Source organism: Peromyscus maniculatus, chromosome 16, assembly GCF_049852395.1.
Source record: "Peromyscus maniculatus bairdii isolate BWxNUB_F1_BW_parent chromosome 16, HU_Pman_BW_mat_3.1, whole genome shotgun sequence".
NCBI lineage: Eukaryota > Metazoa > Chordata > Mammalia > Rodentia > Cricetidae > Peromyscus > Peromyscus maniculatus.
Genome location: NC_134867.1, coordinates 27,308,269 through 27,331,199, shown reverse-complemented (window position 1 = coordinate 27,331,199; position 22,931 = coordinate 27,308,269). Strand labels below are relative to the sequence as shown.

The 22,931-nt window shown below is 36.4% G+C and overlaps 1 protein-coding gene across 20 annotated transcripts in view; it reads left to right on the top strand.

Annotated features, from left to right (window-relative positions):
- The window catches only part of Trdn (triadin), a 373,213-nt gene extending 353,240 nt beyond the window's left edge, over window positions 1–19,973 (top strand). For 16 of the 20 annotated variants that reach the window (XM_076552516.1, XM_076552525.1, XM_076552513.1 and 13 more), the window contains 4 exons: window positions 9,191–9,229; window positions 12,840–12,878; window positions 14,693–14,731; window positions 17,601–19,973. In XM_076552516.1, the coding sequence (XP_076408631.1) occupies window positions 9,191–9,229; window positions 12,840–12,878; window positions 14,693–14,731; window positions 17,601–17,740 (257 nt within the window). In that variant the 3' untranslated portion in view covers window positions 17,741–19,973. The remainder of the gene's footprint in view (window positions 1–9,190; window positions 9,230–12,839; window positions 12,879–14,692; window positions 14,732–17,600) is intronic. The other 4 variants (XM_076552515.1, XM_076552527.1, XM_076552520.1 and 1 more) reach the window with 1 other exon arrangement.
- Window positions 19,974–22,931: the final 2,958 nt, after the last annotated feature.

The window sequence follows — 22,931 nt, the reverse complement described above, 5'->3', positions numbered from 1 at the left end:
GTGTGATGTGTGCAAAATTCTAAATGTGAACTGTCTCTGCATACTTTATTATTCCCTGGAGCCAAGTTCAAGAATGCTGTGCCTATTGTTCAGTGTAGCAGTTAATTTTCTTTAAATCTCATGATCATTTTGAATAATATAGTGTATAAGAGGAGCCTCTCCCACCTGAGGGCTGAAAATAAACTATCTGCTAACTCTTACTTTGAATCATGGTGGATGCATTGAATTCTTGGGAAAATATAAACTCATAGAATATAATATTTTATTAACCTGTTTATGCACAATTCAGAAAGTCGGTTGAAAAATAATTCGAAACATTGGATAGCTCTAAAAATACAAAGCAATGTGTTGAATTTAATAAAGCAATAGGAGCAGGGAGGAATACAAAACTCCAGGCTGAATTTCCTTTGTGTTTGTGCCTGAGGTTCCCAGATGTTTAATAATGAGTATCTCTTGGAACTGCAGCTATCCAGACAGATTGCTAGCAGAGAAAAGATGCAGTAACTGTGTATGTACAAAATACATGCATTATTTAGCTAGATTTTATTTATTTATTGTGTTTGCTAAGAACATGCAGAGCTGTCTGAACATCACAGAGGAAAATTATATATTTTAAAATGTGAGATGGTTAATCTTGATTGCCAGTTTGACCAAATTAGCAGGCACCTAGCGATTAGTAAAGCATGTGTCTGGGTGTTTCTGTGATTTCAGTTAGAGAGGATCAGACATGCAGGGAAGATGTGTTCCAGATGTTGACAGCACCATGTTGTGGGATAGATGCACACAGGGAATAAAGGGAGAAAATAAGAGACCCAGATAGCACAAATATCCTTTTCTTTTATTGGCTCCTATCTACCATAATGTGATGTTCCTTTTCCATATGCTCATACTACTCTGATGCCCAAACTTACTCAATCCCAGCATGATAAAGCTGAGGGATAATGGATGGAAAACTCTAAAACCAGGAGCCAAAATGCATCTTTCTCATTCTTTAACTTATCTTCTGGGTACTTTGGTCCCCACTACAGATAGCTGATTTAAAATAGAGAAGACAAAAATAACCACCTACGCTATCACGATGAGTTCCTTAGCATGTATCATCTACAAGTTACTGTGTCTTAATCTTGCTCATCTTACAATGCTATCACCCTCGCTGTGTCTCAAATCAGGAAATGCTCATTCAAACTTCTTCCTCAAAGCAGGGCATGGTATGTTATTTAACCCCATCATTTGGAAAGTGGAGGCAGAAGGATCAGGGCGTATTCTCAGCCCTAGTTACATGGTAATCTTGAGGCCAGTCTGGGCTCCATGATACTACCTTAAAAATTTACAAACAAACTAAAAAAAAAATCCCCCTTTAATTTGACCTGTATGTGCCACTTCTCATTTTGACCATCAGTCAGGCATGTTCTGTTTTCACTCTAAGGCAACAGCTCTCATCTTGTGGGCCCCAACCCCTTCTAGGGTCAAACAACCTTTTCACGGTGGTCACCTAAGACCATCAGAAAACCGATTTACATTATGATTCATAACAGTAGCAAAATGAGAGTTCCAAGTAGCAATGAAAATAACTTTATCATTGAGGTCACTACAACGTGAGGAATTGTATTAAGGGGTCATGCATTAGGGGAGGTTGAGAACTACTGATCTAAGGGATGCCCTCCCCTATGCCCATGCAGATGTACACCTATTCTTCTGGGCCATTCCCATTGCCATGTCTGTGTCCTGGAGCTTTCATGTAGTCATACTTCTGACATCTATCTCTCATTGATCCCTTACCATTCCATCAGTTTAAACTTCCCACATCTGGATCAACTCACCCCACACTTACTTCAAATACCTCATTTAAATTTCATTTCAGAATTTGAAGTTACAAAGGTCAGTGGCCATGACCAACCTTTCTGAAACCCTATACACTGTGGATCCACCACATTTTTAGAAATGTTTTTCCTTTATGACTTCTATAGTATCACATTGCTTCAAGCCAACCTATTTCCTTAGTAATTTCCCCCTAAAAAAATAGTCCTCAACCTATGGTTCATGATCTACTGGGAGGATTGAATGACCCTTTTATGGGTCACCTGAGATCATCAGAAAACACAGATATTTACATTTCATAACAGTAGCAAAATTACAGGTCTGAAGTAGCAATGAAAATAATCTTATGGTTGGGAGTCAACACATGAGGAATAAAAGGTCACGATTAGGAAGGTTGAGAACCAATGCTCTAGAGGCTAAATTCCAATCCTAGTGTTCTTTCCTGCTTTCCTCCTCTTCATTAGAATCACCTACTATGACTCTTAACCCTGTTGTCTACACTTGAACAGTACTCTGAAGTCTTCTTTCAACTTCATAGTTATTTGTGACTTTTTCTATAATGTCATACTTCTTAAGTCTTTCCATTTCTCTAAATCTCCAAGAAATTTCTCCTATAACATCGAGTCTTGCTCCCTCTTCACTTAGACATAGAGCTCAAACAGAGTTTTGACTATCAGTGTGTCTTCTTTCCCATCTAGTTCTCTTATCAAATAATGCTGTTTTTTTACTCTTTATTACCTGAGTCATTGCACTCACTGTTGAATGACAGGATGACTTTCTGATTTGGGTCGTTCTTTCTTTTCATATCTACCCAGATTGTTTCCCAAAAGAATCTTATAATGAATAGGTCATTAATATAAGAAAATTCAATAACTTTTCAGTGAACAATGATTGAAGTTGATGTTCTTTATTTAGCAAAAGGATTTAGAAACTCCTAGATATAGATGTAAACTTTACTGTAATTTGTCCCATCATTATATTTTTTTAGGTATTATCATTCTTGTCTCTGACTATGCAAGTTCTTGTGATTTCTTGACAGTCATTGTCAATGAGATGGTACCTATTAATACTTAGAGTAGGTTGATGGGAAGAGTGAGGTCCTAAACATTTAGAAAAAATGGCCTCATGCCTCTCTTTTCTATGTTACTTCAGCAAAGTTACTTTTCAGTCTTCATTGTTTCTCAGTTGTCTTTTAAGAAGTTGAGATTTTCTATATATTTTTTAGGTGTATTTTTAAGTTTCCATGAAAATATATATGTAGAGTACCTGGCATAGCAAAAAAATATTTATAGTTCTTTTGATGTTACTGAAAAGGTATTTTTAATGAGTAAATTAAAAAAAATAATCTCTACAAATTGTTTAATTTTAGTATTCTAAACACACCTATCATACAGAAATATCCACACGGTAAGTTTCATCTTTAGGATGAAAATCTGAACTTTACATCACCTAAGAGAATACTGTGAATACAATTTCCTAATTAATCCATTTGCATACATCAGATAGAGTTATTAAATGTGCTCTGGTTATCCAAACTCAAACTCAGGAGTTATTTTAACAGAGTTTGAAACTGGTAACCCTCCTGAACAATGTAGATTTCACTTTTATTATATTTCAAGTTAATTTAAAATATGGCTTCTAATTTGAAATTTGCATTAGTTAATTGGCAATAATTAATATTGAATGTTAATGGCTGTTTTAGTTAGGCTTATTATTGTTATGAAGAATAACAAAAAAATGTTGGGGAAGGTAGGGTTTATTTGGCTTATACTTGCACATCATAGTCTATCCTTGAAGGAAGTCAGGATGGGAACTCAAACAGGGCAAGAACCTGAAGGCAGGAGCCAATGTAGAGATCATGAAGGAGTGCTGCTTAATGGCTTGTTCCTGCTTACTAGCTTGCTCAGCCTGTTTTGGTAGATCCCAGGACCACTAGCTCACAATAGGCTCAGCTTTCCCCTATCAATAGCTAGTTAACAAAATTCCCTATAGGCCTGCCTACAGTCAGATACTATGGAGATGTTTTCTTAATGGAGGCTCCCTTCTCTCAAATGACTTTAGCTTATATCAAGTTGACATAAAACTAACCACCTCAATGGCTTTTCCATAAAATACATAAGTCAAGAATACATCAAAATATAGTAATTCTTACTTTGAACAGTCCAGTTTTATGTGGTCTGTTTTATTGTTGATATTCTGCATAATTTTGTTAATGATTACATTTACATAGTCTTGATTTCATTTAAGAACTAATACTTACTTGGCTATTTTATTTTTAAAACACTTTGGCTTGATGGAATTTATCATACCTATTTTTAAATAGTCCGCTTTCTTTTGACATGTTGTATTACATTATCTAGTTTTGTAATACATTAGCTATCATATAGAAATCCAGTTTGGTATTTGAATTAGCACTTCTCGATGTGTGCTCAGCAGATCTTTGGAATCACCTAACTCTTTCAAGTGACATATAACTCAAGCCCTTGTTGGGCAAGCATGGAGGAACTAAGCTTGGATCCCCAGCACACACATAAAAACTGTACTTGGTAACATGTTTTTGTGCACTCAATCTCCCATGGTAAGATATGGGTCAGAGTCAATTCATGCACCTGGTAACCTGGCTGGCATACATAGCAGTCAACAAGAGACTCTGTCCCAGATAAGGGTGGAGGGAAACCCAAGGAAGTCCTTTAACCTGCAACATGTAATTGCTTGCTCAGACACATGAACATGCACACACACACACACACACACACACACACACACACACACACAGACATATTGACTAAAATAAAATCCTTTTTTCTAGCATCCATTCCCTATAATATTTTCCACTCCCTTATTCTGATAAATGTACACTGGAATTCTCCAGAGACCTAATGATACATGAATGCATCATTGCATTAAGAGAATGGATGCTTGGGATTCTTTCAAAATGAATTATTAAATGATTGCACTAATTTCCAAACATCAATTACCAATAGATATATTATCTATATAAACAAAAATTCTTTGGAGTCCTCAATCTTTTTTAAGATTAAAAAAATCTCTCTGAGAATCACTGTTCTAGAGAATATAAAACTAATGGGACCAACACAAAATTGTCTCTTTAAAATTTAAAAGTTTTATAACTATGCACCCCATGTCCCACTGGCACTGATGCCAGACTGCCTATTTCTTTATGACTATTAAGTTTCAACCAAAACTTGAACTCATAGTACATACACATGTCTGTTTAGCCAACACTTTGTACAGATAATGTATGGAGATTATATACAAGTATATTGTATGTGTATAAAGTGTGCAATCTCTTAACTGCCAACATATGGGACCTTCAGTTTGTCTCCTTCATCAGCCTCACAAAACCTATGCTATCCTGCCTCCATCATGACTTAGATTTTACTCAGGAAGCAGATCTGAATCTCTTTCTGTTATTTTAAATTTTTTATTGAAAATACATATTTCATACAGTATATTCTCATCACAGTTTCCCCTCCTTTGTTTCACCCTAAATTCTTTGTACCACATCTTCTTTCTCTCCCTCCCTAGGAAAACAAACAGTCCAATAGAAAAACAAGCAACCCAGAATAAGAAAGGCAAACAAACAGAAAGAAAACAAAGTAAAAAATACAAAGCACAAAAAAATTCCCACATATACAGGAAAACACACACATATATTACACACACACATACACACACCATATAGAAAACACAAAGTTAGAAACCATAATAGAGCTGGTCAGTGGTGGCCTGCACCTTTAATCTCAGCACTCCGGAGGAAGAGGCAGTTGGATCTCTCCGAGTTTGAGGCCAGCCTGGGCTACCAAGTGAGTTCCAGGAAAGGTGCAAAGCTACACAGAGAAACCCTGTCTTGAAAAACCAAAAGAAAACAACAACAACAAACAAAACCCCACCATAATAGATAAGCAAAAGAAATAAGGTAAAATAATAATAATAATAATAATAATAATAATAATAATGATAATAATAATAATAATTAATAATAATAAACAAAGCATTAGGAAACAAACTCCAAAAATAACACTTGCATTCATTTTGTGTTCGCCATCTTGTGCTGGGCAAGGGGCCTCTCTTAAGTGTGGTTTCCATAGCAGGTGAGACTCCATTGGAGAAAATACTTTTTCCTCTGTGAGTGGTCGTTAACTGGAGAGAGATAATGAGTTCGGAATTGAGGCTCATGGCCACTTTCTTTTCAGTGCTGAGACCCCACCTGACCCAGACCTTGCAGGTCCTATATATGCAGCCACACTCTGTTGCTGTGGGATGTTCTGTATGTCCTGTGGGAGCCCTTCTTGGGTTCTTTGTGGCGTTACCCAGCAGGTCCGCATAGAGGATGATTAGGACCATGGGCCTGAGTGCAGGTGTCTGAGATGGTCTGCACTTGGCTGTGCTGGGGGATGGTCTGTATGTCAAGTTGTTCTGATTGATCAATAAATAAAACCTGATCGGCTGTGGCTAGGCAGGAAGGATAGGCGGGACTAACAGAGGAGAAATAAAAGGACAGGAAGGCAGAAGGACTGACTGCAGCCGCCGCCAAGACCAGCAGCATGTGAAGTTGCCGGTAAGCCACCAGCCACGTGGCAAGGTATAGATTTATGGAAATGGACTAATTTAAGCTATAAGCACAGTTAGCAAGAAGCCTGCCACGGCCATACAGTTTGTAAGCAATATAAGTCTCTGTGTTTACTTGGTTGGGTCTGAGCGGCTGTGGGACTGGCGGGTGACAAAGATTTGTCCTGACTGTGGGCAAGGTAGGAAAACTCTAGGGACACTCTGTGAGTTTGTATGTGTGTCTGGAACTCACTGTTTCCTTGAAGTCTCCCATCTACCCTGGCTCTTACAATTTTTCCACCTCCTCTTCCACATAGTTCCCTGAGTTGTGAGGAGAGGGATTTGATGAAGACCTCCCATTTAGGATTGAGTGTGCCAAGGTTTCTCACACTCTGAACAGTGTCCCATTTGAGAGTGGGGTTTGGGGGCTGGTGGGATGGCTTAGCAGTTAAAGCATAGTTAATGCTCTTGCAGAGGACCAGAATTCAGTTCCTAGCACCATATCAGGAAGACAACCCACAAACACTTATAACTCCAGCTTCAGGAGATCTGCCATGCTCTAGAGAAGTGGTTCTCAACCTGTGGCTCATGACCCCATTGTGAGTTGAAGGACCCTTCCACAGGAATTGTCTAACACCATCCTGTATATCAGATATTTACATTACTATTCATAACAGTAGCGAAACTACAGTTATGAAGTAGCAACAAAAACAGTTTTATAGTTGGGGGTCACCACAACACAAGGAACTGTATTAAAGGGTCACAGCATTAGGAAGATTGAGCACCACTTACAAGAGGCACTGTGCTGACATGCACACACCCACACAGACACCTAGTGAAAATAATAAAAATATGTTTTTAAAACATAGTTAAGTTTCATTTATGATTATCCTGGGGGAAAGAACTTATGAGAATAAGTGTTTTAATTTTTTTGTATGTTATAACCTACAAACAGTTATGTATGTTTCTGTGGATGAGGACCTTGTATCATTTTGAGTTTGTGCAGAAATTTCATATAAGTACACTAATTCTTAAAGGAAGATCTCTTCCTTCATTTAGATAGTCTGGCATCATTTTCAAAAGATAGATACTATGTTGCTTCCAAACATCATGTCCCCACTTACAGATTTCCTTTATTTATAGCTGTTGATCAGTCAGGTTGAGATGATGGCCATATCATCAGTATTTAGTGAGCTAATCCAACATTTAAATAAACTTTAAAACAGGTCAATCCAAACTTTAATTACAAACTATAAAAAAATGGTGCTAGTAATTTTGTTTTCTGTTTCTTTCTTTTACATAATAATCTTTCTCCTTGAAGGTCACATTTCTTTTCTATTAGAGAAAATTCAAATATTGACCTATCTTACCTCTTTCCCATTTATTAGTTAAAATATGCAAATTTGGAGTAAATAAAACAATAACAAGTACTAAAAGAGTGCAGTGAAAGTCAAGATTGCTCCAGTATATTGTATTAGTGTTGTCTGATTTAAAATTACATCTGCACAATTCCATGTGTGCCTGCAAGTCAGAATGTATAAAAGACAAAGTAATTTTCAAAATATAATTGAGGTTTAATTAAAGTTTCATGTCATTTTTCTCTAGTTTCATTGAGGTATAATGGTAAAGACAAATTGTACGTTTGGCGGTGTACAACATGAAGGTTTGATATACACATGCATCAAGATATAATTATGATGCCTAAGCTAATTAGCATATTAATTGGCTCAGTTAACTTTTGTAGTAAGAACTTTACATTACAGTCTGTTGTCTTAGAGAATTGTGTGTGTGTGTGTGTGTGTGTGTGTGTGTACATGTGTATATGCAGGTATGTGCACATGCATGTTGAAGTTACAGGTCCATTTTAGGTCTTCTCTTCCATAACTCCCCACCTTGGCTTTTGAGGCAAGATCTTTATTGACCCTGATGTTCATTGTTTTGGGAATGTCAGCAAGCCTCCAGAGATTCTCCTGCATTCTCATACCCAGGGCCAGAATTACAGATGTGGACCACCACACCAGATTCTTATGTTGATTTAGAGCATCCAAAAACAAATTGTCATGTTTCTTTTTCTCTAAATACTTGTTATTATTTGACATTACTTGATAATGGTTGTTCTGACATGCGATGTGATGTCTTATAATGATGCTTTTGCAGGGGAGGGTTTACAAGACAGGGTTTCTCTATGTAGATTTGGTGCTTGTCCTGGACCTCGCTCTGTAGACCAGGCTGGACTCAAACTCACAGTGATCTGCCTGTTTCCGCCTCCCGAGTGCTGGGATTAAAGGCATGCGCCACCAACACCCAGCTTACTTATAATGATTTTTAATTCATTTCCATGAAAATTAATGAGATTGACCACATTTTTTATGTTACTGTTTACCATGCACATATAATTTATGGATATTTTTAACTGGGCTATTTTTTTCTCTCCAGGCATATGACTTACTTGTTTGTAGTCTCCTATTAGCTATATGATTTGCATATATTTTATCTCATTTAAGTTGTCTTTTTAACCTCAGAATTGTTTACTTTGTTGCTTAGAACCTTTTGATGTGATGTGTCCCATCCTCTGATGTGATGTGTCCCATCCTTTGATATGATGTGTCCTGTAATTTGTCCCTCTGCTTTCGAAGCAGCTCTGTGCTGCCCCTCCACTCCTGCTTCCTAAGTCAGAATGCTTGAACTAAGATGCGCTTAGGATTGGCGACCTGTAGTTGGTAAAATCTTTAAGTAGAGTGTTTTCCTTCGAACAACAAAAAGGCTGTAGACTGATTTACTTTTCATTTTTGTTCTCTAGAAGATTCCAAAGACGCATCAGCTTCAAAGAAAGACAAAGGTGAGTTTGTTACCTTTTACCCATTTACAACATTTTCTCTCAAGGATGCAATGGTTTGCATTCCATTGCTTGTTTGTTTAATTTAATGTTTTTAACCTCTTTGTACAATTATTGGAATTTGTAGGCAACATTTATGTGGTAGAATTAACTTTTAATAATATTGTATTTTTACGAACTATGCATCTCCTGACATACTGAAAAAAAAATCTAGCTGGATATTATTTAACAGTAATTACCAGGTGCATTTATTGATTAATCTCCAGAAATATTCTTTAAAAATTATCAAGTTTAAAGAAAATTTTATCAAGTAAGGCAAACCTATTATTTCATCAAGAATTACTCTTAATTTAAAAAAAAGCCACCTATAGTAAAAGCCCTCTCATAATGAGAATACAAGGAAGTAAGAAAGGGAGGATAGGGCCTGGAACATACACATACACACACACACACACACACACACACACACACACACATACAAACACACACATACACACATACATACATACATACACACATACACACATAAAAACACACATACATACATACATACACACAACACACACATATACACACACACATACATACATACACACAGACACACACACACATACAAACACACACACACACATGCAAACACACCAACACACACATACACACACACATACATACACACATTACAAACACACACACATACACACATACATACATAAACACACGTACACACAACACACACATACGCACATGTACATACATACACACAGACACACACACGTACAAACACACACACATATACACACACATACATACATACACACACATACACATATTGGGAAAAGAAAAAAACTTTCGTATTAGCATCCATCTCCTATTACCTTTTCCACTCCCTTGTTCTTATGAACACACATTAGAGTTCTCCAGAGAATGTCAAAAGAGGGATGTATCATTGCTCTAAGAGAATACATGCTTGAGATTCTGTCAAAATGTGTTTTAAAATGTTTGCTTTATTTTCCAATCATAATTACCAGCGGATTTATTATCTATATAAACAAAAGTTCTCTGGAGTCTTCAAACTCTCCTTAAGATTAAAAAGTCATTTGATAACACTATTCTAAGGAATGAAAAATGGAAATATGGAGACACTGTACTCACACGTACACATTCATACACAGATACAATATACACATATTTAAAATAAATATTTGAAGAATATAGTTAAGATTTATTCTACTTGGAACTAGTGGTTGAGTATGTTATAACCTACAAACTCTTATGTATGTTTCTATGGAGGAGGTCCTTGTACCACTTTGTGTTTGTACAGAAATTTTGTATATATATATTTATATATATACACACACAAATTCCTAAAAAAAATCAGTTATGTTTCCTCATTTAGATAGTCTGGTATCATTTTATAAAAGATACACACTATCTTATTCCAAATATCATCTCACCATTTGTAGATTTCCTTTATTTATAGCTATTGATCAGTCGGGTTAAGATTATGGCCATTTCATCGGTATTTAAATGAGCTAAGACAAAATAATAAATTTTAAAGCAGGTCAATTCAACCTTTAATTACAAACTACAAAAATGGTCCTAGTAATTTTGTTTTCTGTTTTCCATTTTATTCTTTTATTATAATAATGTTTCGCCTCGGAGGTCACATTTTTTTTTCTATTAGACAAAATTCAAATACTGACCTACCTTACCCCTTTCCCATTTATTAGTTAAAATGTGGCATGTAAACTTTAAGCGAACAAAACAATTATAAGTATTAAAAGATTGCAGTGAAAAATCAAAAGACTGTTCCAGTATATTGTGTTAGTGTTGTCTCTGATTTAAACTTTCTTCCACATGATTCCATATGTGCCTGCAAGTCAGAATGTATAAAAGACATGGTAATTTTCAAAATATAACTGAGTTACTGTTTATGTCTTTGAGTTTCAGTTCAAATTTAATGTCTTTTTTTATCTAGTTTCATTGAGGTATAATTGGTAAAAAAAAAATTGTACATTTTAAGTTGTACAGTCTGATGGTTTAATATACATGTGAATCAAGATATAATTATGATTATCAAGCTGATTAACATACTGATTGATTCAATTAACTTTTGTAGTAAGAATTTTACATTAAAATCTGTTGTATTAGAGAATTATGTGTGTGTGTGTGTGTGTGTGTGTGTGTACATGTACTATGGTTGTACATGTGTTTTTCTGTGCACATATGCATGTGGAGATTCTTGTAGGTGCATGCACATGTATGCTGAAGCTACGTGTCTATGATAGGTGTTTTCCTACTTAACACTCCACGTTAGCTTTTCAGGTATGATTTCTTACTGACTCTGATGCTTATTGATTTGGGAATGTCAGCAAGCTTCAGAGATCCTCTTGTTTCCTCACATCCAGGGCTAGGATGATAGGTCTGCACCACCACATGTTATGATTATTCTGGACATCCAAACCCACACTCTCATACTTGCAAGCTCTTTCTTTACCCACTGAACCATCTCTCCAGGCACTATCTTAGAAAATTTCATATGCATGATGAGCCTAAACATGTCCTGAACATGAACCCCCAGGTGGAGTTGCTGAATGTTATATAACAGATCCATTTTTTTATGGTTTTGGAAAACTCCATAAATTTTCTTTGGTGACCAGTACAATTTATTTTCCAATGAAGAAAGTAACAAAGCCTCTTTTCCTCTTAATACTTGCTTTATTTGACATTATTTGATAATAGTCATTTTGACATGTGATATCTTACAATGATTGTTACTTTATTTCCATGACATTTCATTTTTTAAATATATATCTGAATCACATTTATTTATATATTCCTTTAATTATTTTATTTTTATAAATATATATTTAATATTTATTTATTTTATACTCTTCCACCACCTCCCCCACCTGATCCCTACTGTTCCCAACCCACATGTCCACAGTCCAACCTGGAAATCTCTTCTATTTCCCCTTCCCATGGAGATCCAAGTGTCCCCCTTTGAGCTCTCCTTATTACCTAGCCTCTCTGGGTCTGTGAATTGTGACATAGTTATTGACCACATTTCTACATGTCTTTTGACAATGTGAATACCTTTTATGGATATTTATAATTGGGCTATCTTTTTCTCTCTAGGCATATGACTTACATATTTTATATATTAATCTTCTATCAGCTATATGTTTTACAAATATTTTATTTTATTTTATTTTATTTTATAAGTTGTGGTTTTATTCTCTTAACTGTTTGCTTTGTTGCTTAGAAATATTTTCATGTGATGTGTCCCTTACTTTAATGTGATATGTCCCATACTTTGATGTGATACATCCTGTACTTTGATGTGATGTGTCCTGTACTTTGATGTGATACATCCTGTACTTTGATGTAATATGTCCTGTACTTTGATGTGATATGTCCTGTACTTTGTCTCTCTGCTTTGGAGCAGCTCAGTGCTGCCCCCTTTAAACCCATTTCCCAAGTCAGAATGCTTGATTTAGATGCTGCATTTAGATTAGCGACCTATAACTCATAACAAACCTTAAGTAGAGCATTTTCCCTTGAAGAACAAAAAGCATTTAGAATGTGGTTTACGTTTATTTTTGTATTCTAGAAGATTCCAAAGACGCACCAGCTTCAAAGAAAGACAAAGGTGAGTCAGTTGCATTCTGCTCCTTTCCATATTTTCTCTCAGGGACACAATGTTTTGCTTTTTATTGTCTGTGTGTTTTAGTTTTTTTTCGATCTCTTGCTATAATTATTAACATCTATGTGGTAGATTTATTTTTTTAATAGTTCCATATTTTTTATTAACTCTTCATTTCCTTGAATATTGAGGAAGAGTTAGATGGACATTATTTACATGTAATAATCAGATACTTATATTGTCTAATCTGCAGAAATGTTCTTTAAGATTATCATGTTTAATGATAACAAAATTATCACTTCATTGAATGCAAACCTATTATTTTGTCAAGAATTGCTCCTATTTAAGAAAAAAATCACCTTTAGCAACAGCCTTCTCATAAAGGGAAAAAAAAAGAAGTAAGGGAGGGAAGATAGGAACTAGAAAAGACACACACACACACACACACACACACACACACGTAGTGCATGCACTCAGAAAAACTTCCTACCTCCAGATGTCTAATCTAAATCAAACATTTCCAAATGTCTCTGTCTGGAAAGTGAGAATTGGAACTAGCTTGGTCAGTTTTTGTCATTGTTGTTTGCTTAAGAGCTCCTAGCTTCTGACTTTGGATCTGCTATAACACACTCATTTTACGTTCTGCTTGTCTTCTGTGAATAGTAAAAGTTGTCCAAGATTACTTCTTGCTATGAAATATATGTTCTGTAACTGGACTTCATTAAAAATGTAAAAAGCTTTCATTGCTTTGAAAAAAGACACAGTAAGATAAATGGATACCTATATCTTGCAAAACAAATTTTGGGTCAAATCTTGTATTAAAGTGTGTTACATTAAAATGTATCAATTGTCATTGTTATAAATGGTGACAATGACGATTTAGCAATTTAAGATACAATCATTCCTTTTAAAACTAAAAATAGACCTAATGCATCATCTATCAATTCCACTATGGAATATATATTCAAACGAAACAAATCATTATTATCACAAAATGATACCTGCATGTCCATATTAATTACAGCACTATTTACATAGCTATAGCACAGAGTGAACCCAGATGCCTGTAAATGAGAGGTACGAGAATTGTGGCGTATATACACAATGGGTTATGATTTAGCCAAAACCAAAACCAACCAAACAACAACAGCAAGAAAAACAACCCATAAGCTGCTACCTGCAGCAAAACGGAAGGGTCTGAAAGTCATTGTGTTAAGTGAAATAAGGAAAGCACCACATACCATCACCATGTTTTAAGAACTAGATCTCAATTGCGTATAAGAGCAGAATGGAGCAAGTGGAGACAGCAAAAGGTAAGTAATGAATGACCCAACCAAAGAACAGCAAAACCCAGAAAGGATGAATTTCCCATAGTGCACTAGAGTAACTATTGGTTAAAAGAGTCTATGTGATATTTTGAAGTACTGAAAGAAAACTGCAAACTCTCCAGTATATAAGAATGATTGAGCTCTAAAGAGTCAGAATTATTTATGTAGATACTAACTTGACAGTTTTTATACCTGAGCATCAAAGACCACATGTTAAGAAATGAGTGCATGCCAGTTCATCCCCGTCTGTCAGCACCCCAACCAAAAGGGCCAACCTTCCTGTTTATACACTTGCCAAGAGCATGTTTCTTTACCTAGGTACTCATTTTTATGAGGAAAGTTGAATTGAATCTAAATAAAAAACCTCAGGTGTATAGGAAGGGCATTTTCTGCCACTAAAATACTGTGCTCATGTATAGAAGACCCACACTGTGGACATCATATGTATCTCTGCACATATTAGTACTTACCTTTTAAATTTTCCTCCTCTAGAAGTAACTGATGATGTATCTTCCCCAAAGAAGCAAAAAAGTAAGTTTATAATTAAATTCAAAAAAACAACTAACTCCTCCAATAATGTAGATACTACTTAGACTATAAATTTTAAACTGAGAGCCTCCCAAGAATAGTAATTAAAGAAAAAAAGATTTTTAACACGGGCCTGAAGAATGACCTTAAAGTGAGCCATTTATATTTCAAAGAGAAACTTGTCATTTTCATGTCAGGAAAGAAGTGCAGCATTGGATAACTCCAAGTAATGATTGAAGTGTCATTTATCGCAAGCCATTCTGTGCAATTCTGGTCCTGGGCTTTCTAGGTAAATCTTACTTAAATGTGAGTTCCTGTCTGCTGTATAACAGAACAGTAGAAGTGAGGTGCTGAAGTTCTTTAAATAAATTTTTGTTAAAATGTAAAAATAGGTTTTAGTAATTCAGTTGCTTGGAAATTCATTCCCAAGATTCAAATTTCCTTTTGACATCCCTGGATACCTAGCAAGCTTTTGGCAGCCAGTCTCTGGGATCCTTGATTCTAGAATCCGATCATAATTTTCATGCAGTTGCAAAACTTGGTGCTCAAGATTATCATTTTCCCAGTGCTTCCAATTTAGACTTTTTTTCATATGTTAAACAGTAAATCATGGATATATACACACATATGGATATATGGATATATAGATATAGATATAAATATAGATATAAACTAGACCTTCACCAGGCAGAATAGAAGAGGCAGTTTTAAAATAGTTCCAACAAGGTCATCACAAATAATGCTTTAAAGTAAAGAACTGAATATTTACCTGAGAAAATAATTCCTCTAGGATGTGTATGGTTTCTTCCATGCCTTCTGTAGGAAATTGCTGAAGTGGTTTATTAACTGAAAGGTTTGGATGCCTACTATGCTGCAAGCCTTGCTGGTGATACTGACATGTCAGAAACACATAAAAGAATGCTTCATACAATCAGACCATGAGAAATACAGGAGTATAAGCAGTATTGATGTAATAATTTCAGATACCATTGCAAAGTTCATGAAGAAGCAATTATTATCCATGCTTTCACACTCTGCCAATTGATAAACTACTGTTAATAATTTTCAACTAAGTTGCATCAGTAGTTGTACTCTCTTATTTCATAAATAAGCATTAAAAGAAATTTCAATATGTAGATTGTGTCCACACTAATTTCCTGTTTATCTTGCTTATGTTAGAACCTGGGTGAACATGCATGGAATATTTCTGTATCGTTTCTTACAATTGCATGTGAATCTAAACATAAATTATTTCAACATAAAAAGAAATGGAATTAAAAGTCTCCAGGCACGGTTTCTACTACTAGCACTCTAGATGCTAAGGCATGATGATTGCTATGAGTTCAAGGCCATTCTGGGACACATACTAAGTAACCCAAGACAGCCATTGTTACAGAGCAAAAATATTTCCTCGAAGAGAAAACAAACTAATTTAATAAAAAATAAATACGTTAAATATTTTTCAAATATTTTTCAGTAATTTCCACTCTTGGAATTTATTATATCAAAGCATTTTCCCATTTTTACCTTAGCAGTAGTTTTATAACCTTGTCTTCAGGAGCCTTTAATGTAGGTTCTAAAACTTTTGGAACCAGTGATATTTTTATTAATAGCTCTTTCAACTTGAGTTAGATGCATATGTCAGGACAGCACCGGAATCTGCTAAGGCTCAAATGGAACAGCCCGACCTTTCATGAAGAGGCCCTTGCATTTTAGAGTCAGGGCTGTTATTTCTCTCTGACTCCAACAGCTTCTTTGTCACTTCCATCAAATGCACACTCACTGTTTCAGTCTCTGCAGCTTTGGGAAAAGAGGATTTGTGCCACCAAAGTAGAACCAGAGGGCAAGCAGGTTAATTTCTGAAAACCTGGTGATTAAGGCTGGACAGTCCCTAAGCACTGGAATCTGAAGATGCCCTCAGGGTGACTCATGACCTTTAATCTCAGAATTTGGGAAGGCTGAGGCAAAAGGAATTTGGGGAGGCTAGCCTAAGAGGTATTATTACTTCTCTCAGCTTCTTTCCCCCATGCTTCTTTTCATTCATACAAATCTGGCCTTTTCTTCCCTGGCCTTCTGCAAAAATGCCTGCAGTTGTTTGCAATAATATACAAGGATAGTCTGGAAAAGAGTAAAGGGCCAATAAGTTTGTCTGTGATTATAGGAGAAATGTTACATCTCAGCACAGCTGCCTCCAAGGTGACCTGGTTTAACATCCAGAGCTCAGGTTCTGCCCGTCGCTTCATGGAATATTTTGCACTGCACTCGTTAAAAACAAATGTATTTATTTAGGTGGAGGTGGGGGATAGGCATCTAGTGTGTGGGTGTCAGAAGACACTACATTAGGAGTTGATTCCCCCCTTCCATCATGTGGGTTGTGGGGCTTGAACTTAGTCAAGATTGACAGCAAGCACCTTTAGCCACTGAGTCATCTCATTGGCCCTGTCCTACATTCATTTCACTTTCCTGTGTTCTTCTATGCTTGAGTGACCTGGGTTTGGGCATTGCCGGAAGGAAGGATAAAGCAGGCTGTCTCAGCAGCGCTCATACCTTCAGAAATAAGATAAATGGAACAATTTATTACTTTAGGGCTCACAGACTCTCTGGGACATTATCACACACACACACACACACACACACACACACACACACACACACACACACACACACGTTGGTTCATTTACTTTTCCCAATATCCCCATCCTGATTCCTGTTGTTTTGATTTTTATTTTTGAACAACCCAAGGCATAATGAAGTTTAGTTCTCCCCAGGAGCCATGGAGGCTCACTATAGTCTACTGTGGTGCCTAGCTCAGTGTACATGCTCTTCTGATGCCCAGACCCTGCTTGTAACAAAACTATGCTCTCTTCCTTAGATCCGATCAGTTTCTTCCAATGTGTCTACTTGGATGGATACAATGGATATGGATTTCAGTTTCCTGTCACTCCTGCCCAACGCCCTGGAGAGAACTCTGGGAAACCCAACTCTCCAGGACAGAAACAGCAAGGACAATAGACACCCGTGCATGACCCTAACAACTGCATTAAGGGGATGAAAATTGAATCTTCTCTTTAGTCCATGGTGGCACAGGCAATTGAAACTATCCAGTGCTGAGATTTCATTGTAAACATTCTACCTTTCTGCCTGGTATAGAGAGATGGCATGGACAAAGGGGTTGACTAATAAGCAAATGTGTTGGAGGGTCTAATGCTCAAAAATCTTCATGTGTGTCTGCTGCTGTGGGAGGGGTACTTACATTTAGCTGTTTCTAGTTATTGTATGGGTCTATTACTCATTAAAGTTTATTTTGTATTGCTCTTCTAAATATAATTGGGTAATTGGCCCATTACAAAATGAAATTTCTGGCTTCAGGTAGATAGTTTTTAAAGTGGTAACAGACTGTGTCCTAGGTGTAAATGGTAGAGGAGCATGTATAAAAGTTGCTCTTCTGAATCATTTAAGTAAACTCAGTTTACCCAAGGACCTATGTGCATCATTATATTCGTGTCTGTTTCTAGTTCAGTTGTGGCAAGGTTCTCCAATAGGTATGACTTACACCAGAGTGTTGTAAGTCCCTTGTCGCATTCTTGAAATTCAAAGTATCAGACAGACAGGACATGACAAGGAACAAATGCTTGACAAATCTTATTTTGGGGGTTTGTCTTGAGCTACAATTTAGACATTCTTTCCTGTGGACATGTACTTGTAGTAAAGCATGTCTAGCAAATCATTCGTTTAATATGGGAATGAGGAGATGTGAAATTATCGTGTCTCCAGATTATGTCCCAGTGAAAACATCACCTGGGTGAAGGTTTAGATAAATCAAAAATCGTGCGTGACCAAGGCAAACATAATTTTATTTCTCAATACATTCTTTCTGTAAAATTAAATGTTTTCTTTTTCAACTGAAAACAATACAAATGCTGTAAAAGTTCAAGTGAGACATTTTGGTCCTAGATATGTTCATGAAGTGTCTTACTTTCTTTCGACTAATTGGACACTAATGCCAGTTAAATTAATGGCAATTTTTAACTTACTCATCTAGGTCTATCACTATAAATAACCGTTGAGAGTGTTCATCTTCCTGGTGATACAAACACTCAGTTTTAATGAACTTTTCTTATCAACTTTAGAAAATGTGTCTGTAATTTTTCAGCACATTTCCAGTTGCAGCTGAACTTATGACAAATTAGCTCAGGAAATGACTTACCATTTCTGGCACTATCATCAACTCAGCATTGACTGCGCTACTCAGAGAATGACCGAGCCATGTGATTGGTTTTCAAGCAATGCAACCAACTACAGTTCTTGAGATCCAAAATACAGGTCAGTTTTATCAATCTCTGGGTAAGGTGTGGATTATATATTCAGCATTAATGTTGGACCGTCAATAACTTTTGCAAGAAAGTTAGTTTTAACCAGATGCTGACAGACTTAATTCATACCACAAAAGCCAACACTACAATGAACTGGATTCATGGAACCATTTGGAGGGGAAGGGAAACCTAGAAATACATCATTTCACATCTGAGTAGATGGTACTATCTTGCAAAGCCCCTTCATTCAGCAATTCAAACTTACAAGGAGGACAGTGGATAAAGCATTCCCCTTAGATGTGGTTTCATCCATGCAATTTCCTGAATAAAGGAAGAGAGAGCAAATGTGATAGTTGTTCTAAAATTCACATAGCAGGATGGTTTATCCACTATGTTATCCTTCAGTGACTGTGTACCAAGCGCTTAGTCTTTCTATTCTGGGTCAGGTACTATACTGTGTAACAAAATACAGCAATAGATTTTACTTAGTGCTATTCTGGCACAGTAGATGACACTGGAAAATTCACTAAAAGGACTGAATCTGTATCTCCATGTGTAAAGGAGAACCATCAAAACAAACAGCTCAATGCTTCACACATTTACTGTGGAGACAGATAGTGTCTTAATATGGATATGTTTGACAACATTTTCTGAAATTTTGTTTTTGGAGATGACACTAATTTTATCTCCATGGACTTTTAAATATCATCGTCTATTTTCTTTATGAAACAAATTGATAAAAAAAATTAGCAGATGTTATTTAAATGTAATTGTAGATTTAGAGAAACCAATTATGGTGCAATTAACATTAACAATAATTGTTAAAGTTTGTCTAAAATTTCAATGATGGTTATAATTTGAAAATATCATCTCAACTATCATCTGTTTGTATCTTTACATCAATAAAATATTTCTGGCCTTTTTGAGTTTAATGGTTTGTATCTTTAAAAGAAAAAGCATGAATAGCTAATTCTCCATTTTAAAATTTCCTCCATGGTTTATGCTTTGTTGGTCCTAATGTGTAGGTGACTGCTTAAATTTTTAGCTTTGTCAGGAGGATGTGAGCTACCCTGCCCAGCCCTGTACTCCCATCTTTCCCTCCATCTTGATATTTGAAGGTATACAGGAGATAAGAACACTTCTTTTAGCCCATGCTTTCTTATTTCTCTACAGTCACGGATATTCTGTTAATCATAATTCAAATGTAACAAAAGTAATTTTATGTGTTTTCTTCATGAAAAGGGCCTTCTGTGGACTCGTTATGATATTTCCTTGTCTAAACTCTTAAGGGAAATACTTTAGAACTGTTATTGTATATTTATGAACTCTGCCTATTCATTTGAGTAATCTTGCTGAATAAAAAAGGCAAGAAGAATAACAAATAGTGCTAGTAGAAAATTAAAAATTCATCTAGCCAAGCTGACATCTTCAGAAAAATGAAAATACTCCACGCGAAAAAATAGGACATTTAAAAAAAATCACTATTTCTAACCAGATTAACATGAGAAATGTGTTCAGTAGCAATCATGTCTAATTTCTACTTACTAATGGTGAGTAAAATTAAAGGTGAGCCCAACCTTCATAACCATTGTTTCAGAAGAAGAGATACCTGTGGATATGACAGAAGTTACTGGTAATTTCAAAGGTAGGCCTTGGACCTTCTCTGACCTTTAAATGTCCTCGACTAGTTCTTAGGGTAGTCTTTAAAATTTGCATTATTTTAAAATTATATTTGCATTATCTGTGTGCCTGTGTGAAGCAGTGTAACCGTGAGTATGGTACTGCAGAGACCAGAAGAGGACATTCGATTTCTGAAAGCTGAAGTTACAGGATGTTGTGTGCTGCCCATTACAGATGCTGGCCACCCAATTCTGGTCCTCTGAAAGAGCACCAAGTGCGATTAACTGCTGAACCATCTCTCTGGCCCGCGGGTATTTCTCAATGACTGTTGATGATTTTTCTAGCATCCTTCAAATCTGTCTTAAGAATTACAATCCGTATTGTAACTTTCTGTGGAAAGACTCACTTTCTTCTGCTCAAAAGCTGAAGAATGCCTGCCATTTTTCTTAGTCATCATCATCTGAAGCAAAAAGATTGAATCTTAGAGGGGTTAGGGAAACCAGGCAGTGGTGCCACATACCCTTAATCCCAGCACTCAGGAGGCAGAGTCAGGCAAATCTCTGAGTTTGAGGCCAACCTGGTCTACAGAGCAAGTTTCAGGATAGCCAGGTATACGTGGAGAAACTCTATCTCAAAATACACACACACACACACACACACACACACACACACACACACACACACACAGGATAAGGACATCTCCTTACTAGGAGAACTGCACTGTGAGCTTGGATCTTTTCTAGTCTGTTTGTATCTTTCTTGAGCTGTATGACCCCATGTGGTATCCTTATCTTACTCAAGTTTCCTTTTTGTTATTGGAAGACTTATTTCTTTTTGTTATTGGAGACACAGGAACTTGGAACAACTTTCCAAGAACTCTTCTTGCTGAATTGCCTTTAGTGTTATGTCAATGTTCTCTTGTTCCTTTACCTTCATTAATCATACATAAGACATTCAGCTATTCCTGTAGGTATTTTCCTTTGTGCACAGAATAAAGAGTGGTAGTTCCCACAAGCTATTTAACTATATAAAAATATCATTAGTCATTGCAGTGAAAAGCCCCAATAATTGCCCCAAACCAAAAGGAAGTAATAAGTCTCTTTAAATTAGTTACCGTTTCTCCAAAGATACCAAAGATACAGCCTAAAATTAAATATCTATATAGTATAAAATGCAATTGAGCTGTACAGAAAAAACTCAGAATGAATTAAGTGAGTCATTGCTAATTCACAGTTAAGAATCATACCAGTCCGAGTGGGGAGAACATATTTACAAAGTGGTAAGAGCCAAAAGGGAAATTCCAGGTCCTTGCATAGCCATTTTAGCCTTCAAGACTTGGTATCACCGATATCTTTGTCTGTGAGCTGATATCTATGGCTACCAACTTGAATCAAGTCATGCTGTTATTTTCACCTTTCTGCCTAGCGTATCCAGAGCCCACTTACATAGCTTTCCCTCTTACCAGTAGACTAACCCATGCCTCTAATTTGAGACCAAATTGTTGTAGCAAAGAACCCCTGGCACAGAGGGCCCCTGACTGTGATGCTAGGACCAACATTGATCACTGATTATCCCTGCTCCTCTGTTTTTCAAATGAAAATAAAAGTCTCCACAGAATAAGAACCTTCATCTCTTGGTGAGAAAGCACCCGGTACGGTTATGTTGTCCAAACTGTTCAACTTCTCTAGTTTGGGTACTCAATGATCTGGATGTGACCCACACTGAAGACCTAGTGTGGTTATGTAGCACATAACAAAAGTAACAAGTGAAAATCAGAACTGTTAAAGCCAAACACAAAGGCGGGAACATTGTCACTGGCAAACAGATTTTCTTTTTAAAAGAATCACTGTTTTGTGACATCTTTCATGAAGTGTATGTAAACCAATGGCAAGTGACTAACCTTCACTATTAGAGGCTATTGGGGTCCAGCCTCTAATAGTCTTTTCCCAGGGTTCCAGAAGAGATGTTACCAGCAGCAAGAATTAATCTGAAGGATTCTCAAATGAAAAACATACCCAAATCTCTAGTCCATTCACTTTGTTCTTCTAAGTCAGTTCTCTGTCTACACAGTTTCTTTTCTGCTCTCATGCCTAGCTCCTCTGTTGCCTGATTCCTTCTACAATCCCCTGCTGTTCCCTCTAAGTGCTGTCTTAATTCCTTCATCTAGCTCTACCCCATCTTAGTTCTCATCCATCCAGTTCTTCCCCATCTGTTCCTCTTAGTCCTTAGTTCCTCTCTTTATTCTGCTAAGTTCTCTCTCTTGTTCTTCC